This window comes from Squalius cephalus (genome assembly GCF_949319135.1).
Source record: "Squalius cephalus genome assembly, chromosome: 11".
Lineage (NCBI taxonomy): Eukaryota > Metazoa > Chordata > Actinopteri > Cypriniformes > Leuciscidae > Squalius > Squalius cephalus.
The window spans coordinates 14098863-14118935 of NC_137132.1; the positions used below are offsets into that span (position 1 = coordinate 14098863).

Consider the following 20073-nt stretch of genomic DNA (forward strand, 5'->3'; position numbering starts at 1 on the left):
TAAGTTTAGATAGATAGATTGTTTCCAAGCAGCTTCACAGAAAGTCATAATGTTATTTCTATAATGCCTAACAAGTTTTAGGTCTGGGCGATATGACAATATATAAAACAATGATCATACACGTTTTAGATCTACCTATATGGTATTTATGGTGTTGTTTAGCAGATAAAGCGTTCACAGGCTTTGCTTTATGTTTTTCCCAGGCGTCAAAATCAGATACATAAAACCCGATTCCAAGCCACATGTCAATGTCCATGAACCATTGGGTCTTTGGTGAGTTGTAAGGAACACTGTCGAGTCCAATTGCCTTAAATTTAAGAAGATAATTGTTTGTTTTACTCCCATATATGCAAATTCCCCTACTAAAGCCAGTCATGTTGCAGGATGTTTTGTTAGGCTGAGGGGGCGTTCTGGCGGGAAAGTGATGTCAATGCATACCCTCTATATGAGATACATATACGAGCTCACCTCAGGAGATCCCATTTTATAAATTGCACTCTATGCTCAGAGCGCACAGGGGTGTTCATTAAGCAAACTTGTTAGGCGCTTAATTACCAAAATCTTCCTGCAGGCCTCTTGCCAGCAATGAGTGCACTGCGTTTTAGGGGCCCGTAAACAGGCCCGTCCTGAATGGATTCAATCTGCCTCTAGCTAAGAATCACTTTAGGAGAGCCTGTGTAAATCACATCTAAACTGCTGCAATGATTGCTGCATAGATTGTCCATCTGCAAGACAATGAGGACTCTAATACGGTAAATTGGTTGAGGAATCAGACCCGGAGCTCTGGCAGTAGCCAGCAGGGAGAGAGTTTGGGAATTTCTGCAGCAGAAAATTGCATTGTGAGTTACAGTAATAGCCTTTTGGAGTTCAGTGGTAATTGTGTGCGGGTCCAGCCAAACTGTGAGACTAAAGCCTTGTGGCGTAGAGGAACAATACGAAATGAGCTGCCATGGCGACTCTATAGTACCCACAGGAGACAATGATATACAGTGGAACTGAACATTAGATCTCATATCTAATTTAAAATGGAATGAGGCCACAACCAAATAGTGGAAGGATAGTTAATTCACTTCCCCCTTCCTCTCCCTTACAAAAATCAATTATTTATTTTATGGGTGGGAAGGATTTATGAGAAATTGTAATATAAAGATTTGAATTACAAGTTAGTTCTTTCTGGGCATCCTTTTGAGCTTTGACTTCTCATTCAAAGAGAGGAAATAGAGAGGGTTTAAAACAGGGTTGCCCAATCCTGGAGATTTACCTTTCCTGCAAAGTTCAACTCCAACCCTGATCAAACACACTTCAACCAGCTAATAGGCAGAACGTCACATGACCAAACAGGAAAACAGGATTTGTTTCTTCCGCTTGTCAGAAAAAGTGTTAATGGCTGTACGAACTGGTGATATTTGTATCCATTTGTAGTGGTGTCCGAAACTAGTGCACTCATTCGATCCCACAATGCACCGCAATTACGAGTGTACAACCTATGAACCTACAATCCCATTGGTTCAAATTGGATAGGATAATCATTAACTGACAGTTTGGGGAGACCCGATTTCGCGGGAGGACCTGATTTGTCATGACAATGGCAGTTTAGAACTCAATGAGCAGTCATCCAGTCATTATACAAATCAGTGAATAATTAAACACATTAAATCTATATATTTTAAAGATGCAGTAAGTACTTATTGACAGCCAGCGGTTGAAATGGGCACTGCAGTCTAAATTTAAAATACTGGAGAGGGTTGTTTCCCCCGCCCCCTCCACAGACTCGACACTCATGTGGGTTGCCAGATTGAGGACACGCAACATGAACGAGTGCAAATAACAATGGAAGGTGATAAGCCTTCAAGTTGATCAGTTCATTTAACCACATTTTAATATGCCTCTGGTCCAAAGGTGAGTGAGTGTCATTTAGCCTACTCAGTTGGTATTTTTTAGTCTGATAAATTAATGGTTTCTGAAATGTTGTTGTGTTCTTTTTTTTTTTTTTTTTTGCAATGCAGCAAACTTTGTTGATATTGTGATGCTTGATCCGATTTGCGTTAAAAGGGCTGTTAATCTTCGTGGATGACCGTGCATTTGCGGTAGCCCAGTTATTATCTCGTAGTAGCCTATAGGCTACATTTTAATGTATCTTCTCTGTATAATAACCCTAGCTCAGTATACAAACAGTATAGACATTTATGGTGTGCATGATTTTGTTGAATTTTTTACTTTTTTTTGAGAATTTGCTCATTTACACTAGGCTACGTCTCTATTAGCCTAAGAACTTTGCTGTTTGTTAATACAGACATTTATGAATTATCTTTAAGATGTTTATGATGGGTAATGTTTGTAAATGAGATGTGTATCAGATATTTCAACAATCTAAATGATTTCGTAAAGTTTTTCTCTTTTGCAGAACGCTTTTCATGGAGATGAGTGCTAATATGTAATAAATATGCAGATCATATATAATAATAAATATAATTCAGGTATCAATTATCTATCAATATTTATTTATTCAAAAAACTTAGTTGACCACAAGCCGCGGTTCAGCTGTGCGCGACAAACGCTGCCAGTGTGAAAGCAAAACGGGTGTGTGCTGCTCACCATACGCACTGCTTCTGCTAACGCGTGCAGTGTGAAACCGGCGTAATGGTGCAAAAAGCATCATATCTTCCGCTCCATGAAACACGTTAATGCTCAGTAGTACACATATATGGTTCTTTAATGTATTTGCATTGTACTAAAATACATTCATTTTCAATGGGCATATATGCGGCTGAAACAGGTAGCCTAGTGCATCCCAAATTTTTCAACATTAACATTTTAATATAGCATTATAGTCATTATGGCCTTTAGAAAAAAAAATTTTTTTTTTTTTTGAGGAGGTGGGGTAGTGCACTATAGGCCCCTGTGGTGCCGCCTAAGCTTTTGTCCTTAATTTTTTTCCTTACATTACTTTTACTTTTACACTTTTACTTGAGTAAAAAGCTTGAGTTGATACTTCAACTTCTACAGAAGTCTTTTTAAACCCTAGTATCTATACTTCTACCTGAGTAATGAATGGGAATACTATTGACACCTCTGCTCTGGTCATAGAGCTTTTTCAGAAATGTCTCATGCAGCTCTGTGCCCAGTGTCATGGAGAATGTGTGCTTTGAGAAGTGCTGACAATAGGTGATTTTTCACCCAGAAGGCCAGCATCAGATCTGCTGTAATTAAGGTTCTGTAATGCACCTTGAAAGTGAATGAGTGCCATGCTAGCAGGCAGCCATTACTAAAGCTTCTCGCAATCCATGTCAAGTGCTGCTCACACTTTCTTTTTCTCTGGGTCGGACAAAAGGCTCGTTTTCACGTTAAGTAGTAAACATGGAAAAACTGTGCTTTCACTCAGCCTCACACAAAATCAGCACATTAGATCAGATTCAACTATTTTGGCTTCACTTGAGGTGTGACCAGGGCCGGAGTGGGGCCACTTTTCAGCCCGGGAGTTTCAGGCCAAGACCGGCACACTTTTTCCATGGTGGAATTCCAAATTAGCACTTTTTCCAAATTGGATAAATGAAGCAACAGTTCAGCTCTTACTATTGTGTAGTTTGTATTAATACCATGGTTCAACAAATAATGTAAAGGTTAAATAATAATTCACTTAGACTTTATAAGAAGCAATTGCGACTTTATTTCACACAATTCTGACTTTATATCTTGCAATTCTGACTTTATAACACGCATTTGCGACTTTATTTCACGCAATTCGGATTTTATATCTCGCAATTCTGACTTTATAACACGCAAGTGCGAGTGTGACTTTATTTCACGCAATTCTGACTTTATATCTCGCAATTATGAGAAATAAGGTCAGAATTGCGAGATGTAAACTCGCAATTGTGAGATAAAAAGTCGCAATTATCTTTTAAAATGTTTTATTCTGTGGCGGAAACAAGCTTCCATACCTCCTGGCCTCTTCCTCCCATCCATCCTCCCTGATGCGTACCGTTACGGTAGGGCCGGCCCAGCTATCGGTAGGCGCCGGCGGTGCCGCGGTAGCCTACCTGAGAAAACGTTTTGGAAAAGACGGGCTGGACACAACCAACTCTATAGGAGGGGAGGGGAGAACTCCCTCACATGGTACAATCCATGCAGAGGCTGCGCGCTGCGGAGTCAGAATGCGGAACGTGTGTAGCCTAATGTAACTAACGTGACAAATGTGGAAAAATAATAATAATTCCTCGACCGGCCCAAAAGTAAAGCGGCCCACCGGGAATTCTCCCGATTCTCCCGATTACCCACCCCGGGCCTGGGTGTGACTGGAACTTTTAATAGTTTGTTTTCAGTCAAAACCTTCTTTTAAAGCCATCACGAGCAGGTATATTTAATCAAACCAAACGTAAATCTAGTATGAGTCGCAATTCACATACTATCCCTTCTGCAAAGGCCACCTTGAATTTTCATCCTGGTTCAGGCTGTTTTTTACTGGTTCATGGTGGTTTTGATGCTGGTGCACCTTAAATGTACTCCTATTACTGGTTGCATAGGAGGTCCAAAAGTTTGAAACCACATGGAAAATCTATTTCAACCTGAAAATAACCTGAAATTGATCTTGATTCTTCAATCTTTTCATTCAAATCGTGATGCTGATAATATAATTTGTACTGGATTATTTATTTATTTTTATTACAGCACAACAGAAATATTTTCACAAGTTGTCTCAGACCAGTGTTACTTTAATTTTATTTATATAATATTTGTCACAGGTGGCTGTACAAAGCGCATGAAGATGAAGGAAATCAGCAAAAACTGTCTTTAATCCAGTAAATTCAACAGACAGAAAAAACTCAGGAAATAGGATAATACAACCACGTAATATATATATATATATATATATATATATATATATATATATATATATATATATATATATATATATATATATATATATATATATATATATATACACACACACAGTATTTATTTTTATTTCAGTTTTACCTTTAGTAATTGTAGTTGCCATGGCACCATTTCTAATTTTAATTTTTAAAGGTTAGTAATATTTACATTTTATTTTATTTTATTTCAGCCTTATCAAAAACTTTTTTTTAGTTACCAATAACAACACTTAGAGTATCATGTACTATTGGAAGCACAGTATGTACTTTCTACACAATTAATTGTGTACATAGTAATTAACCAGGATTAAACACTGGACTTTTACAAAAATGCTGGTGCTTACCGGCGTATTCAGGGTCCACATGAGGAGGATAGAAACGGAAGTTGATGAAGAAGGGAATAGGCACACCGAATTTGAACCACTCCACCACATAGGGAGTCTGCTGGCCGTTTAGGGGGTGGCTCACGTCACATCCCAAAACAACGCTCTCTCCTGCACGGGCCGTCACAAACTGGGGCTCCTCTCTCACTCCGTAGGCACCTGGACACAAAAAACACACATTCATTCAGCACAGTAAGTATATTTGTCCCTAAAAACTATACCCAAAGTGAGGTGTCAAACAGCTCATTGTCCTATAAAGCAAAAAAAATAAAAAATTGTGAAGACTTGGATAGCTTCCCAAATGCTGGTGAAAGTTCTCAGGTAATTATTAGTTAAAAGGAACGGCCAAGCACATAATGAGATGACAAGAGGCTTATCCACGTACCTCATTGATCTCAGCTAATTCACACTTGGATGGGTTTTACAATAGAGGGGCCAGAGTTTTAGCAATCAATGCACAAGCACGTCACATGCCCATGGGTGACCTATCGGAACGGTAAAGGTCATTGTACCTGCCTCAGCAGAAAATATATCGGGGGAATGGATTTTCTTCAGCTAGCTCCACCACAGCCATTGAGCACTCTCTCCTCTATCAGAGTTAGCATGGCTTCAGCGCCTCAATGAAGGAGAAAATCACCTCCGGGATCAAAGGACCTGCTGACGGTGCATTCTCCACCATGGAGACACTGTGTGGAAAACTAAGTGATTCAGTAACAGTAAAATTTAAGAAAAAGTAGGTTACAAAAACACAGCTCTCTGACTTTCAGAACATGCTTTAACTACATACTGAATAACCAGTCTGCAACCAATTTTGCTCTCACACTTCTCGCCTTCATTTAAAGGTGCTCTAAGTCATGTCATGCGTTTTTTAGGCCAAAACATTTTTTGTCACATACCGCAAACATCTCCTCACTATCCGCTAGCTGCATGTCCCCTGAACACACTGTAAAAAAACGCGGTCTCTGTAGACACCACAGGCTCCACAAACTGCAACAAAAACAAACTGAGCAACAAACAGAGCGACCCGCAGCACGAAACATAACAAACTGTTCCAGCCAATAACCGACAAGAATGATGTGGGGGTGGGGTTCGGGGGTTAGTGCGCGGATGAGGAGGAGGGAGGGTCTAGCTAGCCTCCGTTTTGTTTGACAATAATTCGAATGTCAACAAGAAGAAACGTCTCCCGGGATCGCTTAGACAACCTTTAAAGTTTAACCTGACTTAATTAATGTCTTGCAGTTCAGTGAGTAAGTGAAGAACTGATCGCACTTACACTACCATTCAAGATTTTTGGAGTCAATAAGATTTTATTTAAAGATAATAATACTTTTATTCAGCAAGGATGCATTACACTGATCTCAAGTGACCGTAAAGACGTGTACAACATTACAAAAGATTTCTATTTCAAATAAATGCTTTTGAATTTTATATAAAAGAAGTAAATGTATTACGGTTTCCACAAAAATATTAACTGTTTTCAACACCGATTTTAAGTAGAAATGTTTCTTAAGCAGCAAATCAGCATATTAGAATGATTTCTGAAGGATTGTGATCTCGACACTGACGACTCGAGAAATTATGCAGAAAATTCATGAATAAATTACATTTTATAATATATTCAAAATATGAAGTTTTTTTTAGATATCACAAAACAGCTGTTTTTACTGTATTTTGATCAAACAGCCTTGTTGAGCATAAGAGACATCTTTCAAACACACCCCACACTTTTGAACAGTAGCGTAGATCTGAAGACATAGAAATAACTCTTCATTTCACCCTTAAAAATTTGTGGTTAACAAAACCAACTGTTATACCTTACAATAAACCACACCTCCAGCATGATGCATTGTTGACTGTATCGAACTGAGCAAAACATTAAAACAATTCAAACCAATAGCTCATGACATTGATTTGTGAGTTGTTCATTCATGAATCAGACTACACTTGCGTACATTGGTTATTGCATACCATACGAACAGCAAGGGCAAATAAAGATGTGCTGCCCAATTACTTTGCATTATTTCAAATTGTCCAGTCTTCTGTAAAAGCATAGATTCGGTATTCAATCAAAAATAGCAGCGCATTTGCAAAAAAATACAGATGTTCCAAAACTGTATATGCAACTAAATGTTGTTACATTTTTTTTCAAGTATTTCAAAAAATAATAATAATTCTCGATTTTCAACCAAACTCATATGCAGCAGTAATTTTATTTACCAGTTAAATCAGCTTTATCCAGTGGAAGAGTTAATCCACTTTGTATGGTTTAGCTCACACAGCTTTCGGACTGAAACAGTGGAGATTTAATCAAATTACTCCTAAAGTAGAGCTGGACCCTCCAGTCACGGACCTGGGCCCTGGAATCCGCTCTATTGTGAGTGCCGAAGACTGCAAATCACCACAAAGAGAGCAGCTTAGCTTTAATGAGAGACCAACAGGGTGCATACATACCCATAAACTCGCTACAATCTGCACATGACCAGCCCAGAGCAGGTTCACAAAGAGCATTTCAGCAAGCCATAAATTTGGGTCAGGGAGTCCCATGTTTAGCCTTGTTAGAATGGCCTAATTGTCATCTTGTAACACTTCTGCCCAGTCAGACTGTATACTGTAATATGTTGCAAGATCAAGAGTTGTATATTGCACATTCGAATCTCACATAATTAACACTGGATCCTTTGAATCAGAATTAGACAACTGTTCTACTTTTATTTTTAGTGTTCTATATATTTATCACTGTGGGGCACCAGTCTAACATATGTATTCTACAGATCATTTGATAGCACCAGTTGGGGAGATTAAAAATGTAAGGACAGAAACCAATAACAATGGTAATATATTGTATTTAAAAAATAATTCACATCCGCGTCGCGAGTAAACGCACCTGCATTGAGCTCTCAGCTTGACCTTGATTGATTAGTCCATTCTAATAATTGGCCCGAGCTACGCAGTTTACGCTGTTTCGTTGTGTATTTGGACTTGTCGATTGTCGTTTAAAGTTTCGAATAGTAGCTAGCTAGGCTACGCAACTGAAATGGCTGCGTTAATCAAAGAGAGTTTTGGTGCATTCACGCCATGTCGGTAATACCATAATTACGAGATTCTGACTTGTGTGTATGTCCTTGTAGAACTCGTAATTAATTCTGAGGTAATTTTCCGATAACAACTACATTTTCCGAGAGCTCCTACTTGTACCACGTGATCGCTGTACCACCACTGCAGATTCATTTTGGTGTTGATACCTGTACTAGTGTTGCCATAGAAATGAGTATTTTCAAGTCCAAGGACATAGAATGTCACAGGTTATCATCTCGGTGTGAGATGTGGGTGTGTGTGTGGGTGTGAACATGGAATGAATGGAAAATTTAGCAAGATTTTGAAAATAATAATTAGTTGTATTACAATGAATCAAACCGTACTCAAAAAGCAGGTTTCAAGATTATGTTTGCATAACTTAAATAAACTTACTAAAAAATCCCTAACCCCAATAAATCGAACGAGAATGTCATGTCGAATATATCGTCATAGCAATTTTTACACCCTACTTCTGTGAATTACACATTATAGGCTATGGTTTGTTAAGAAATCTCCAGTTATGTAGCTCAAAGAAGGGCTTAAAACAGCCTGCAAATGACTGCATGGCAAGCAGGAAACATTAGGATTAAAGGTGCTGGACCCTAGTATCAGCTCAACTCATGTGACCACTCTCCCCTTAATCCACTTGTGTCTGCTTTCACTCCCAAAGGCACAACAAAGACACATGACCCTTTCAGCGCATATAAACACACCCATCACTCACACCACACATTTACACTGCATTATATGGGTCCTTGGTGATCCGAATGGGGCGGATATATGTTTTGTATATCAGTGGTTGAGCTCTAAATTCAACTGTTATGTTTCAAAGAACCTTTACAGAAGAAAATGAAATAAATTACTACAAAACAATATGATATATATATATATTAATTAATTTTTAAATATGGAACTAAACAAAATGCTTTAGCAGTCTATGCTTATAATAGTCTTACCAGGAAATCAAGGACAAAACTCCAGCAGCATCCCTCTAAGGATCCCTATTCAAATGAGGCAATTACTAGTCCCTGGTAAATTATTCATTGTTGGAAAACGCAACATTTGTACAGAATGCAGTCTAATTACATCAAATATTTACAGGGATAAAAAATTATCCTGATTTCAAAGATTTGTGCATTTAGAAATTTGGAAATTTGGAAACTAGAAATTTGTGCATTTAGTGCATGTCTGTTTCTATAGGCAACATATCCTGTATCATATCCATATCTTGAGCATCGCTGATTTGTTTTTGAATAAATATTCATAAAAGAAGACATTTTGAGAAAAAAAAAATTGTCTTTATTTATTTATTTATTTATTTATTTATTTATTGTCATACCAAGAAAGTCAATGGTAATCAAAACTGTTTGATCACAAACATTCTTCAAAATATCCTATATGTTTCTCAGAAAGAAAAAAAAAGACAAACAGATATGGACCAACTGATTAAGGGTGATTAAGTGATGACAGAAATAAAACAAATTCCCGTGAACTATCCCTTTAAAGGGTTAGTCAACCCAAAATAAAAATTATGTCATTAATTACTCACCCTCATGTCGTTCTAAACCCAAAGGCATTTGTTCATCTTCGAAACACAAATGACGATCATTTTAATAAAATCTGAGAGCTTTCTGTCCCTCGATTGACAGCCTGCAACTACCACTTTCAAAGCCTAGAAAGGTAGTAAAGACATCATTTAAGTAATCCATGTGACTCCAGTGGTTTAACTTAAATTTTATGAAGCGACGCGAATGCTTTGTTTGTGCAAAAGACATAATTTACCACTTTATTTACAAAATATTAATCTCCGAAGCGCATTCACGCAACAACATCTGCTCTCGCGTCAACACAACACGCATGCATCGTGGTGCTCTTATGAATGCGTGTTGTCAGTCTTACGGGAAATTCTTAAATGGGTGGTATAATGCCCCTTTTCACAAGATGTAAAATAAGTCTCTGATGTCCCAAGAGTGTGTATGTAAAGTTTTAACTCAAAATACCACACAGATAATTTTTTATAGCATGTTAAAATTGTCCCTTTCTGAGGGTGAGCAAAAATGCGTCGTTTCGAGTGTGTCTCCCTTTAAATGCAAATGAGCTGCTGCTCCCGGCACAGAGGGCGGAGCTTCAACAGCTTGTGTGTGTTAGCAGCTCCGATTACCTCACGCAGACAAGCACTAAAATGTCAGAAACTGTTCTGCCTTTTATGTTCAAACCGAAGTCGGACAATGATGGAGAGACTCAAGAAGAAGTGACAACATGTATAATGCAACAGGACGTTTCTGAATGGTAACTATCTTCAAGTCTTTGATTAGCATATTCTGTCATGATAATCTATAAATCGCTAGTGTGGGAACTGTTGTAAGATGCCTACAGAGTTACATGCTATTGCATTTGTGTTACGTACTGTATTGCAATAAATGTGAAAAGACGGATGTGACAAATGTGCTCTACTACAACAACTCTTCCTCTTCTCAACACTGCCTAACCCCCTTTGTTGCTTGCGTGTTCCCGGGGGTGGGGTTTATGTATATTTTATGGTTTGTGATGTCACTAACCCAGGAGGAATGTCGTGTAGTCCCTACCAGCCGTTTGTTGTAGTCCTTTAAAGGCGATTTCTGTAAAAGAAAATATCTCCCTTTGCTTTGAACTTTAAGCATCGTAACTTTGCAGATGTTGTTTATGCTCAAACAGCAACATTACACACTAGCTAAAGTTAGAAAAGTGAAATCATAATCAACCACCCCTTTAAGCCCGGTGTACACTATACGATTTATAACAGTCCTTTACGATTGTTGCTTGTCAGACTGTATGAACATGATCCCCGCTGTAAGCCATGTCACACTGTGTGATCTCAGCTGTCATTAATGTCAAGTACAGCAGTCAAGACGCATTAAAAACGGATGCACGCATCATTCATCCATGATACGTTCAGTGATGCGAGCTGCATTTACAGTACATTCGGGATAGAAATGGTAGCTAGCAAACAAAACAATCTCTAACGTTAATTTTGATCATGGCTTCTTTTGAAAAGAAAACTGGGGGGAAAATACAAAGACGATGTGTGTGGAGCAAGTGGTAGTTTGTTGTTGTCTCACTAATTAGGTCTTCAAGTTGGCGTCAACTCCTATTGGTTTTTGATTTGATGATTGTCATAGGAGAAGCCACACTACAAGCCAAAATTTCGTTGAAGGTAAAATTTGATCGCAATGGTCATTAATTGGCTGTCGGGGAACATGTCAAACTAACAAAGACTTTGGATTTTTGCCTAGGATCTGAGGAATCTTTTTGGATTCTCAAAATTTGTCTCAGACGGCCAAATCGTGGCCAAAATCAGGAACGACATGAGGGTGAGTAATTAATGACAGAAATTTTGGGGTAAACTAACCCTTTAAGAGATGCCATTCATTATGAATTTGTCACAGCTAATTAAAGCATCTGATCTCATTCACTCAATGCTGGTTCCACACAAAACATTGATATCAAACATTACAGAATCAGACTGTAAACCGACAATAAACCTCTAAAATCCATGAATGAGTCGACTCAAAGGGGAGCTCTCAGCAGTGTGAATCCCTCTCTTTCTAAGACACAAACAGCAAGCTGAATGGTAACTAAAGCTCAGACAATCCTGAACTTAAAACCCTTTTCACCAGCAGATGGAATTATCCATTATCAGGATGAATAAACTAATGCCAAAATGCTGGAAGCAGATGAGTACATTTGTTTATATTCATCATAATTAGATGCAGTTATACAGATTACATCGTGCTCACTAATGGCATAAACTAATACTATATGATAGCAATTACTCGGCACATCAGCAGCAAAACCGTCCATCCCTGGGATCAAGCGTAATCTGTGCGCCAAGAGGCAGCGTTAGTCTCCCTGCCAACAGGGACATTGGGACACATCATGAATAGGCAATCGAATGTAGAACAGAGCAGAGGTGGGATCTCAAGGACACTAACCCACTCGGCTGCACAGGCCACTGACAAATCTGTAATTGAATGCCAGCCTATACATGATGAAGGTCACTTCTCAGAGAGCAATGTGTCAGAGCTGGCCAAAGAAAGCAACACATGTCGTGAGGATGAGTGACCTGGGTGAAAAACGTCAGTGCAAGTGAGTGTGGTGGACATATATTTTCTAACTGACCTCACTGATGCTCTTGGGTTTGAAAAAGAGCAAATTCTTGGATCCATGTTCTTCCAGCATCTACTGGAAAGCCTTTTCACATGTGTGGAAGCTGTTATAGCAGCAAAATGAAGACTAACTCTCTATTGCGGCTCATATTTGTGAATCAGGTGAACTCTAAACATTAGGGGAATGTTAAATAGTCAAGAGCATTTTGAGGTAACGTTATGGTTGAACTGAAGCAAATAGACCCAGGATTGCATGATAAAAGTAATAGTGCCCTCTCCATGACTCTAGCACAAAAGAAAAAGTTAGCAGATGAAATAAGAGACCTCTGGGACACCAGATGGCCGCTTTGCTCAATGGAAACACAAGCCGCCATCACTGTAACAGGGTCGTAGGTGTCTATCTGACGGAGCGCATCGCAAACTCATCGCCGTGGCCCATCTGGAGGATGGAGTCTCTTAACTTACCAATCTGTTCCTAGCCTTAACATGGAGTTGATGGCAACGTATTGTAAAGATCTCCAACTAGAAATACTTTGATCATGAATAACAATGCTTGAGTAGGCAAAATGTGATAAAGGAATTCGCTCAACAGTAAGATTTTTTCCTACTGGCCCAGTCACTTGCCATGACAATTTTTTTTTTAAATTTATATATATTAAATGAAATTATTAAAGGGATACTTCACCTCTGGAAAGATGAATGTGTATTTAAAATTGGTCATTTATGTAGAAGAAATGTGAAGAATTTTTTTAATTTGGAGCTTTCTAGACTGAGAAAAGCCAGAAAATGTATTTTTGGCTTATGTGGATGAAAGACAACAACTCCCAGAATGCACTTGCTTCGCTGCCCTAGGAGGCCACGCCTACCGGATAGAGAGCGCAGTTGAAAACAACAAGGTTAGGCTACCAGTGAGTCTCCGACCGTGACGAGTCTGCCTGGGATTTCGAGATCGCCCAAAATGTCCGTGATTCGGCTTTTGCGTTCTACAGTCGCCATTCATCATGTTTACTGTGGCGAGCAGGACGAGGCGGAGGGCCGCGGGAGAACGGCGCGAGGCCGGTGGCGTCATTACTGAGACGCGCCGGTCTCGTATCTCTCATGGAGGTGCGGGAATTTTCTTAGCAATGTTAAAACGCACATCAACCGATCACTTGTTTAGCGTTCATGTAAACACTACATTCAGATTCACCAATCAGAATGAATTCAGTTAGATTGAAACAAGAGGTGTGCATGTAAACAATGAATGGCGACCGCAGAAAGCAAAAGCTGAATCCCGGACATTTTGAACGATCTCGCCCGCCGGACAAGTCCGGGAAAAGGAGGATGGTAACCCATTCAGCTTTATCCTACTATTTAGCTTTCTCCTACTACTCAGCTTTCTCCACAGAACAAGAGCCTGCTAGCTTAGCTTCCAAAGAAAGACGGCTGACACTGTGTGTACATTCTGTGAGTGAGATCCCACCCTCTATGGGCGGGCTGAAAACACGCGGGACAGCCCCTACTACTGGCTGTAGTCTTTAGCCTCTGGCCAGAAAATCCTCCGATGACGCAAAATGACGATTTTTGCGTCATCGGAGGATTTTTTCCAGACAAAAAATACATAAATCTCTCCTCTCAGGGGGATATGAGGGTGGAAAGCACGGTAATTCGAAAATACTACAGGTTTTCTACTAATACAAAGCTTAATGCTAAATCCTGAAGTATCCCTTTAAATAGCACGCGCAAGATGTGTAACACAATAATTGCCCAAGTAACAGTTCCTTTAACTGGGCCTAAATTCCCTAAAACTGTACCCGAAGCCACCAGGCCATCTTCATTTAGACATACAATCTCAGTAAATCAATAAAGCTAATAAAGAACTCAAATACAGGAGGAACGCAGGCAGAGGCAGGTACACAGAGTTTAAGGATGTACAGTTTACCGCACCAGACGTGAAGATGCCTGGAATGTTGAAATGGCATTTGATTACAGTTACGCTTAAAACTGATGACAGCAGAGGAAGAAATGCACATTCTCAGCAGGAAATCTTGAGGAAAACAAAAGCAAAGCATCAGCATCTTTTTCCACATTACACTGAGGTACGATAAGATCAGAAAGCATGACGACACACCCATCACACGGCACAATGCGAGAGGTATCTTAATAAGACGTCATCTAAAATATGATGAATAATGAAGCCGGCCGATTCGGCGCACAATACAGCACCTCCACTGTGGAGTTCTCCGCTATAAAGTAGCTACGCCTGAGGGAAAGGGAGAGCCGAAGATAGTAAAGTGTCCCTGAGGGAGGAACAGAGATTTTTGTGCTTGCTATCTCCTAAACACAAAGCCATCAGAGTAATATTTCAAAGGAACAATTCGAAGAGATATGTGGTGGAAAATTAGCCCAATGCATATCGCTACAGAGTGCAACAAATAGCTAGCTAATGCATCAGTATATGAGAGCTCATTTTAATGAGGAGATTCTCCATAGCAGTGCGCAGTCGAGTACAAAGGGCTCTTCTAATGTAGTGCATTGTGAAGTCCAGGATGTCTGAGCGGACTGTTGAATATTTCATGGCGGTGAGGGAAAGGGCACGAGCCGTACCGACGGAGCCCCAACTGATGGAGGACTGGAAGGAGACAGACTGTACAGACTGTAAGGTGAAACTGGGAGAGGATGTAGGCAGCGCCGTGGCAGTGTGCCCAACTTTAGCAGGAGCTACTGTCTCAGCTCGGCCTAAAACACCACTACATCTCACAAGGGCTGACAGCAGCACTGTGCCTTTACTGATTGACCCGTACAGGCTGAGAGTGGACGCCTATAGATATCTCACTGCTTTTTCAACATTGTAAAAAACGTCTGCAACTAAAGAAAATTATTTAGTCATCGGTTGCATATATATATATATATATATATATATATATATATATATATATATATATATATATATATATATATATATACTGTATAGCCTATATATGAACGGCCTTAAAAGAGGAAATTATGTCATAGAGGACCTCTGCTGCAGACCCTCATGACTGTCAAGGTCAATAAGTCTCTTAAAAATATAGGATACGATAATATAATATAATATAATATAATATAATATAATATAATATAATATAATATAATATAATATAATATAATATAATATAATATAATAATATATGATAATTTAACTTTTTTTGTGATACAGCAAGGTTAGTTTTAGGTTGTAAAATGTCATGTATTGTGACTCCCTAAAAACGTAATGATATTTATGAGTTAGTAACTCATGACATTTGAAAAAAAAGAAGTATATTATATATATTATACTAAATAAAAATAAAGATGTCACCATCCATCCTCTTGAGCCATTCCAGGCCATGTTATGCTCCCTAGAATCACTGATACACAGTAGGCGGATCTCAGTAAGTCGTCAGTTTTCATTCTCCCTGAACTGGGACAAGTGGTTGCACTCAACGGTCAGAAGGCTGCAGGTCAGACAAATACTGCTTGGCAAGGTAAGGGGGAAGGGAGCTTTGCCAGAGGTGTCCATTACCGACAATCTGCAAACTGTGCCAAGAGCTGCTCTTCACAGCTTTATTAAGACGGAGACTGTCGCTGGCCCTGCTTATTGTAATTCTCTGTGGCTTCAGTGCAAAGGATGATGCTTGGTGGGGAAAACATACTCTTTGCTCACCACCATTTCTCCTCTTTTCTGATAAACTGTTCAAACTGAGTTGAGAATCCAGCTGAATGGTATGAGTTGGCTTTTTTTTTACCATTATATGACCATAAATGGACACTTATCTGATAGTATATCTGATATTTCTAGTTTAAAGTGTCCCTATACTTTTTCGAATATTACCTTTAATGCAGTGTGTAATATAGCTGTTTGTGAATGTAAAAGCTCTGCTAAAGCTTAAAGATCAGAGTGCTCAACAAATAAAGTTATTGTCTCCTAAAAGAAGAAATCGATTCTAAACTGCTGAAATGAGTCGTCAGATATTCCAGTCTCACTTTCTGTTACATATCTACGTAACAATCTAACAAATTTGTCTAATGCCTAGTCTGGCTATCACCAGACCAAGCTCAATATTTTAAGATTGAACGTTGGTCTGGGGAGTCTTCTATGTATTTTCTACTGCACAAGAGGCGTGATCAACGGGCATAGTTCAAATGACTCTGTACGCAATTGGATAGTCCTTCAACCAATCAGACCAATGATCCGGGTGATGTACTTTGCAGAGCGACGCGCAAACTCCATGCAGGAAATGTGTAACCAAACGTGTTGATCAGCGGTTTGCAGAAGCAGCAATGGAATCGAGCGATTTTTGCAGGTTGTGCAAAAAAAAACATGAAAGTTAGTGGTATTTACACCCACTCGAGCGATTTGTTTGCTAAAAAGAAGCCATTGAGCATCGTCGAGAGGATAAAAGGAATTGGACAGAGCTGTAACGGCTCTGGAATTGGATTGGATTAAACCCGCCAATAGCGCGCCAGGTGGATAAGGCAGTTTGTGATTGGTTCCCACAAATTTGTAAAGGAAACAGGATAGATAAATGTACAGGTTTCCAGCCTGAGCTGCAGGGCGAAATCAAATCGCCGGCAGGGTTTACCCAGTCTACCTAATGCCAGTATAATGCCAGGTCTTCTTTGGCTGCCCGCGAACAATGTCTACTTTAACCCGCCCTCAAACACTTGTAGCTGAGGCCTGGAAGAGTTTGGTTCGTGTTGTCAACATGTTGAGAAGATGCTGTTTTCAGCACTAAGAATCCACTTTGCATGGCACTTTTCAGGCACTTCAAAAGGATAAGGATTCACGCTGGAATTGATACAGAAAAACTGACGCCATTATTCGTATCACACACTATGTATCAAGTGCTGTGGAAGCTTCCGGAGCTGAAATTCAGATATGGTAATAGGTGTTTTGCTTCCGACATACACTGTAAGCGGTAGAGCAATCACAACAGACTGTGCCATATGACCAATCAGAGCAGAGTAGGATTGCGGGAAGGAGGGGTTTAGAGAGGCTGAATCTTTGAACTACCGATTTTCAGACTCTTTGAGGTGATGTACAATGTATATTATGAAGAAATTAAAGTGTTTTTTTTTTTACCTTGGGTGCATATAAACCTATTGTAGGAAAACCCCAAAACAAAACTATGAACCTTCAAAATAGCATAATAGGGGCACTTTAAATCTATAATTACCTTTTTTTTATGGTTTAACACTCTTCTGTAGGTTCTAAAGATGTTTAAATTACTCACAGAAATATTTTAGGATCCCCGGCTGAATTGATTACTTTTAGTATAGTATCTAGTATCTAGTTTAGTACTACAGTACTGTATTTCTTTTATTGTTCAGATAACCAAAATTGATGATACTATAACTTTTGCCATTACATTTCCTCACAGGAACCTCAAGAACTTCATTGGTCTGATTAGATCATTTCTTCCTTGACTGCTTAAGCTTTTGTTGAAGCACATAATCTCTTCCAACATCTCATGAGTCTCGAATGGGTTTCTCACTCTCTCAAATAAACCTTTGTCTTTGACTTTTTGTGACTCAGTCTCAAATATGAAACAGATTTTTTTTTTTTTTGGTCTTGAAGCTAACAAAGCAATTTGACAGACTTGTATAGATCAGGCCTATGTTTGGGCAGCAGTATAATTTTGTCAATCAGAGAAACTCAAAGTTGTGCTTTTCTCAAGCCCTAATTCATGCCACTTGTAAGCTAACATTGTCTCATTACAGTGTGCTTGACGCTCTCTAAATGACAGCTTCAAAATGGCTGAATGTTGGATTTGGGAGACAGGAAAAATTGCAGACAGAAAGCTCTCAAACATGCATCAAGGCCTGGGGGTTTTCCCAGTTATTTTTCATGTTGCAACCCACAACAACTAATAACTGATTTTATTCAATGCACTTTCCAAGTGGTGGCACTGAACTGTATAAATATTTGCCCAAAAGGTTTTTATAACTTTACTTAATACTTTATGATAATAATGTATTATATACTTTATACGTTTGACTCTAAGACATAGTTAAATAATTATATTGTAGACTTTTCTTTTGTAAATGCTGTTGTGTGATAGGCTAAAGAAATGTATTTTAATTCTGCTTTTGCAAATGTCAATTACAAATTTAACTTCATAATTCAAATTACCGTATGTTTAATTAGTCAATCACTGTAGCTCACCAGTTTCCCCTTCAATTAAAGGAGGAAATAGCCCCTCCCATTGGCCAAAGATGGGAATGCAAGGTTAAGCCAGTCCATTCGTCAACAAATAAGGGCTTCAAATATAAGAAATATATACGAGAAATGTTATAATGTCATTGAAAAAGGCAGTACAAGCTAACGAAAAGATCATGGACATCGTTTCTTCCAAAAATATACACGCATATGATGTGTTTTGAGTCTATGCGATTGAGCTTTTATTATCATCATAATACACAAAACTGAGCATATATACATCCCTGTGTAAACAGGCACGACAGACTGTAGTATCCCAGACAATCGCAGCATGTCTCCATTCAGTGCTGCACGCCCCTTTTCAACACTAACTGCAATTCTGAACCGCATTTCATCTGTGATATTGTGTATTAACGTCTCGAATCTCACAATAAATCATGGATGATCAATGCACAAACGCTCTTTATAGCACACACAAAAGCATTTGTAATCATAGGAGCATCAATCGATTGAAACAGCGACCTACACGCCTTCAATTGTCTCGCTCATTGCCCTAATATGAAATGATGCAAATACTATAAGAAATCATGAGCGGTTGAATAGCAAGTTTTATCCCAATTGAATGGATATATTTGATAATTTAATTTTTTTTTATTAATTGTCATACATGTAGCTCAGCTGGTAGAGCATGGCACTAGTAACGGGTTCGATCCCAGAAAACGAACATAGTCTATTCCGATCAAATATATAGCTTGATATATAAAAGCATAAATAAAGGTGCAATTAACGCATCTGTTCAAATCAAACGCCTGTGTGCATTTCCTTAAATGATGCAGAATAAAAATACTGCACTTCAACTCACCTTGAGCTGCCGTTCCTCGGGTGCTGAAAACACTTGCTATCAAAGTGGCCACATACCAAATCATAGTACTATTGCCGACCAGGAATAATAGCTCAAAGTGCCCCTTTCAATAAATCTTTCATATTCAGTTTCCTCCGTTTCCAGTCTGATACCCTGCTTAACATATCCTGTGCTCTCCTCTCTCAGCTTTTTCCTTCATTTTTTCCCCTGCCCGTCCTTCCTATGGCATCCTCCCCCGAAGAGACAGAGCACCTGCACCAGCGCCTTTATGGAAGACGGAGATGTTCCGAAGTGCAAAGTGAAACCAAGTGTGGGAATGTAGCCATTGGGTCCGCCCCCGCTGCACTCTGATTGGCCAGTGCCGGGCGCTCTGGGGCGTGTATTGGTTAATCATCCGCCCCCTGGTAGTAAAATGGCATGGCAGATGCTCTTATTCAAGGTGAGTTGGAGTGTGCTGGTGTAGTACAACTGCTGCAGTATCATGCGCATTAACAGAAACCAAAGTCCGCACCTCTTTGGATCTTCTCTATTGTGTGTCTTTTTGGATGGCACATACAGTATGTTGTTCTGGGTC

General features: G+C 39.2%; 1 protein-coding gene across 6 annotated transcripts in view; it reads right to left on the bottom strand.

The window, feature by feature from the left end:
* The window catches only part of igsf9ba (immunoglobulin superfamily, member 9Ba), a 67091-nt gene extending 47304 nt beyond the window's left edge, over positions 1 to 19787 (bottom strand). For all 6 annotated transcript variants that reach the window (XM_079885545.1, XM_079885544.1, XM_079885542.1 and 3 more), the window contains exons 1-2: positions 19500 to 19787; positions 5219 to 5416 (exon numbers count right to left, since the gene is read on the bottom strand). In XM_079885545.1, the coding sequence (XP_079741671.1) occupies positions 5219 to 5416; positions 19500 to 19563 (262 nt within the window). In that variant the 5' untranslated portion in view covers positions 19564 to 19787. The remainder of the gene's footprint in view (positions 1 to 5218; positions 5417 to 19499) is intronic.
* Positions 19788 to 20073: the final 286 nt, after the last annotated feature.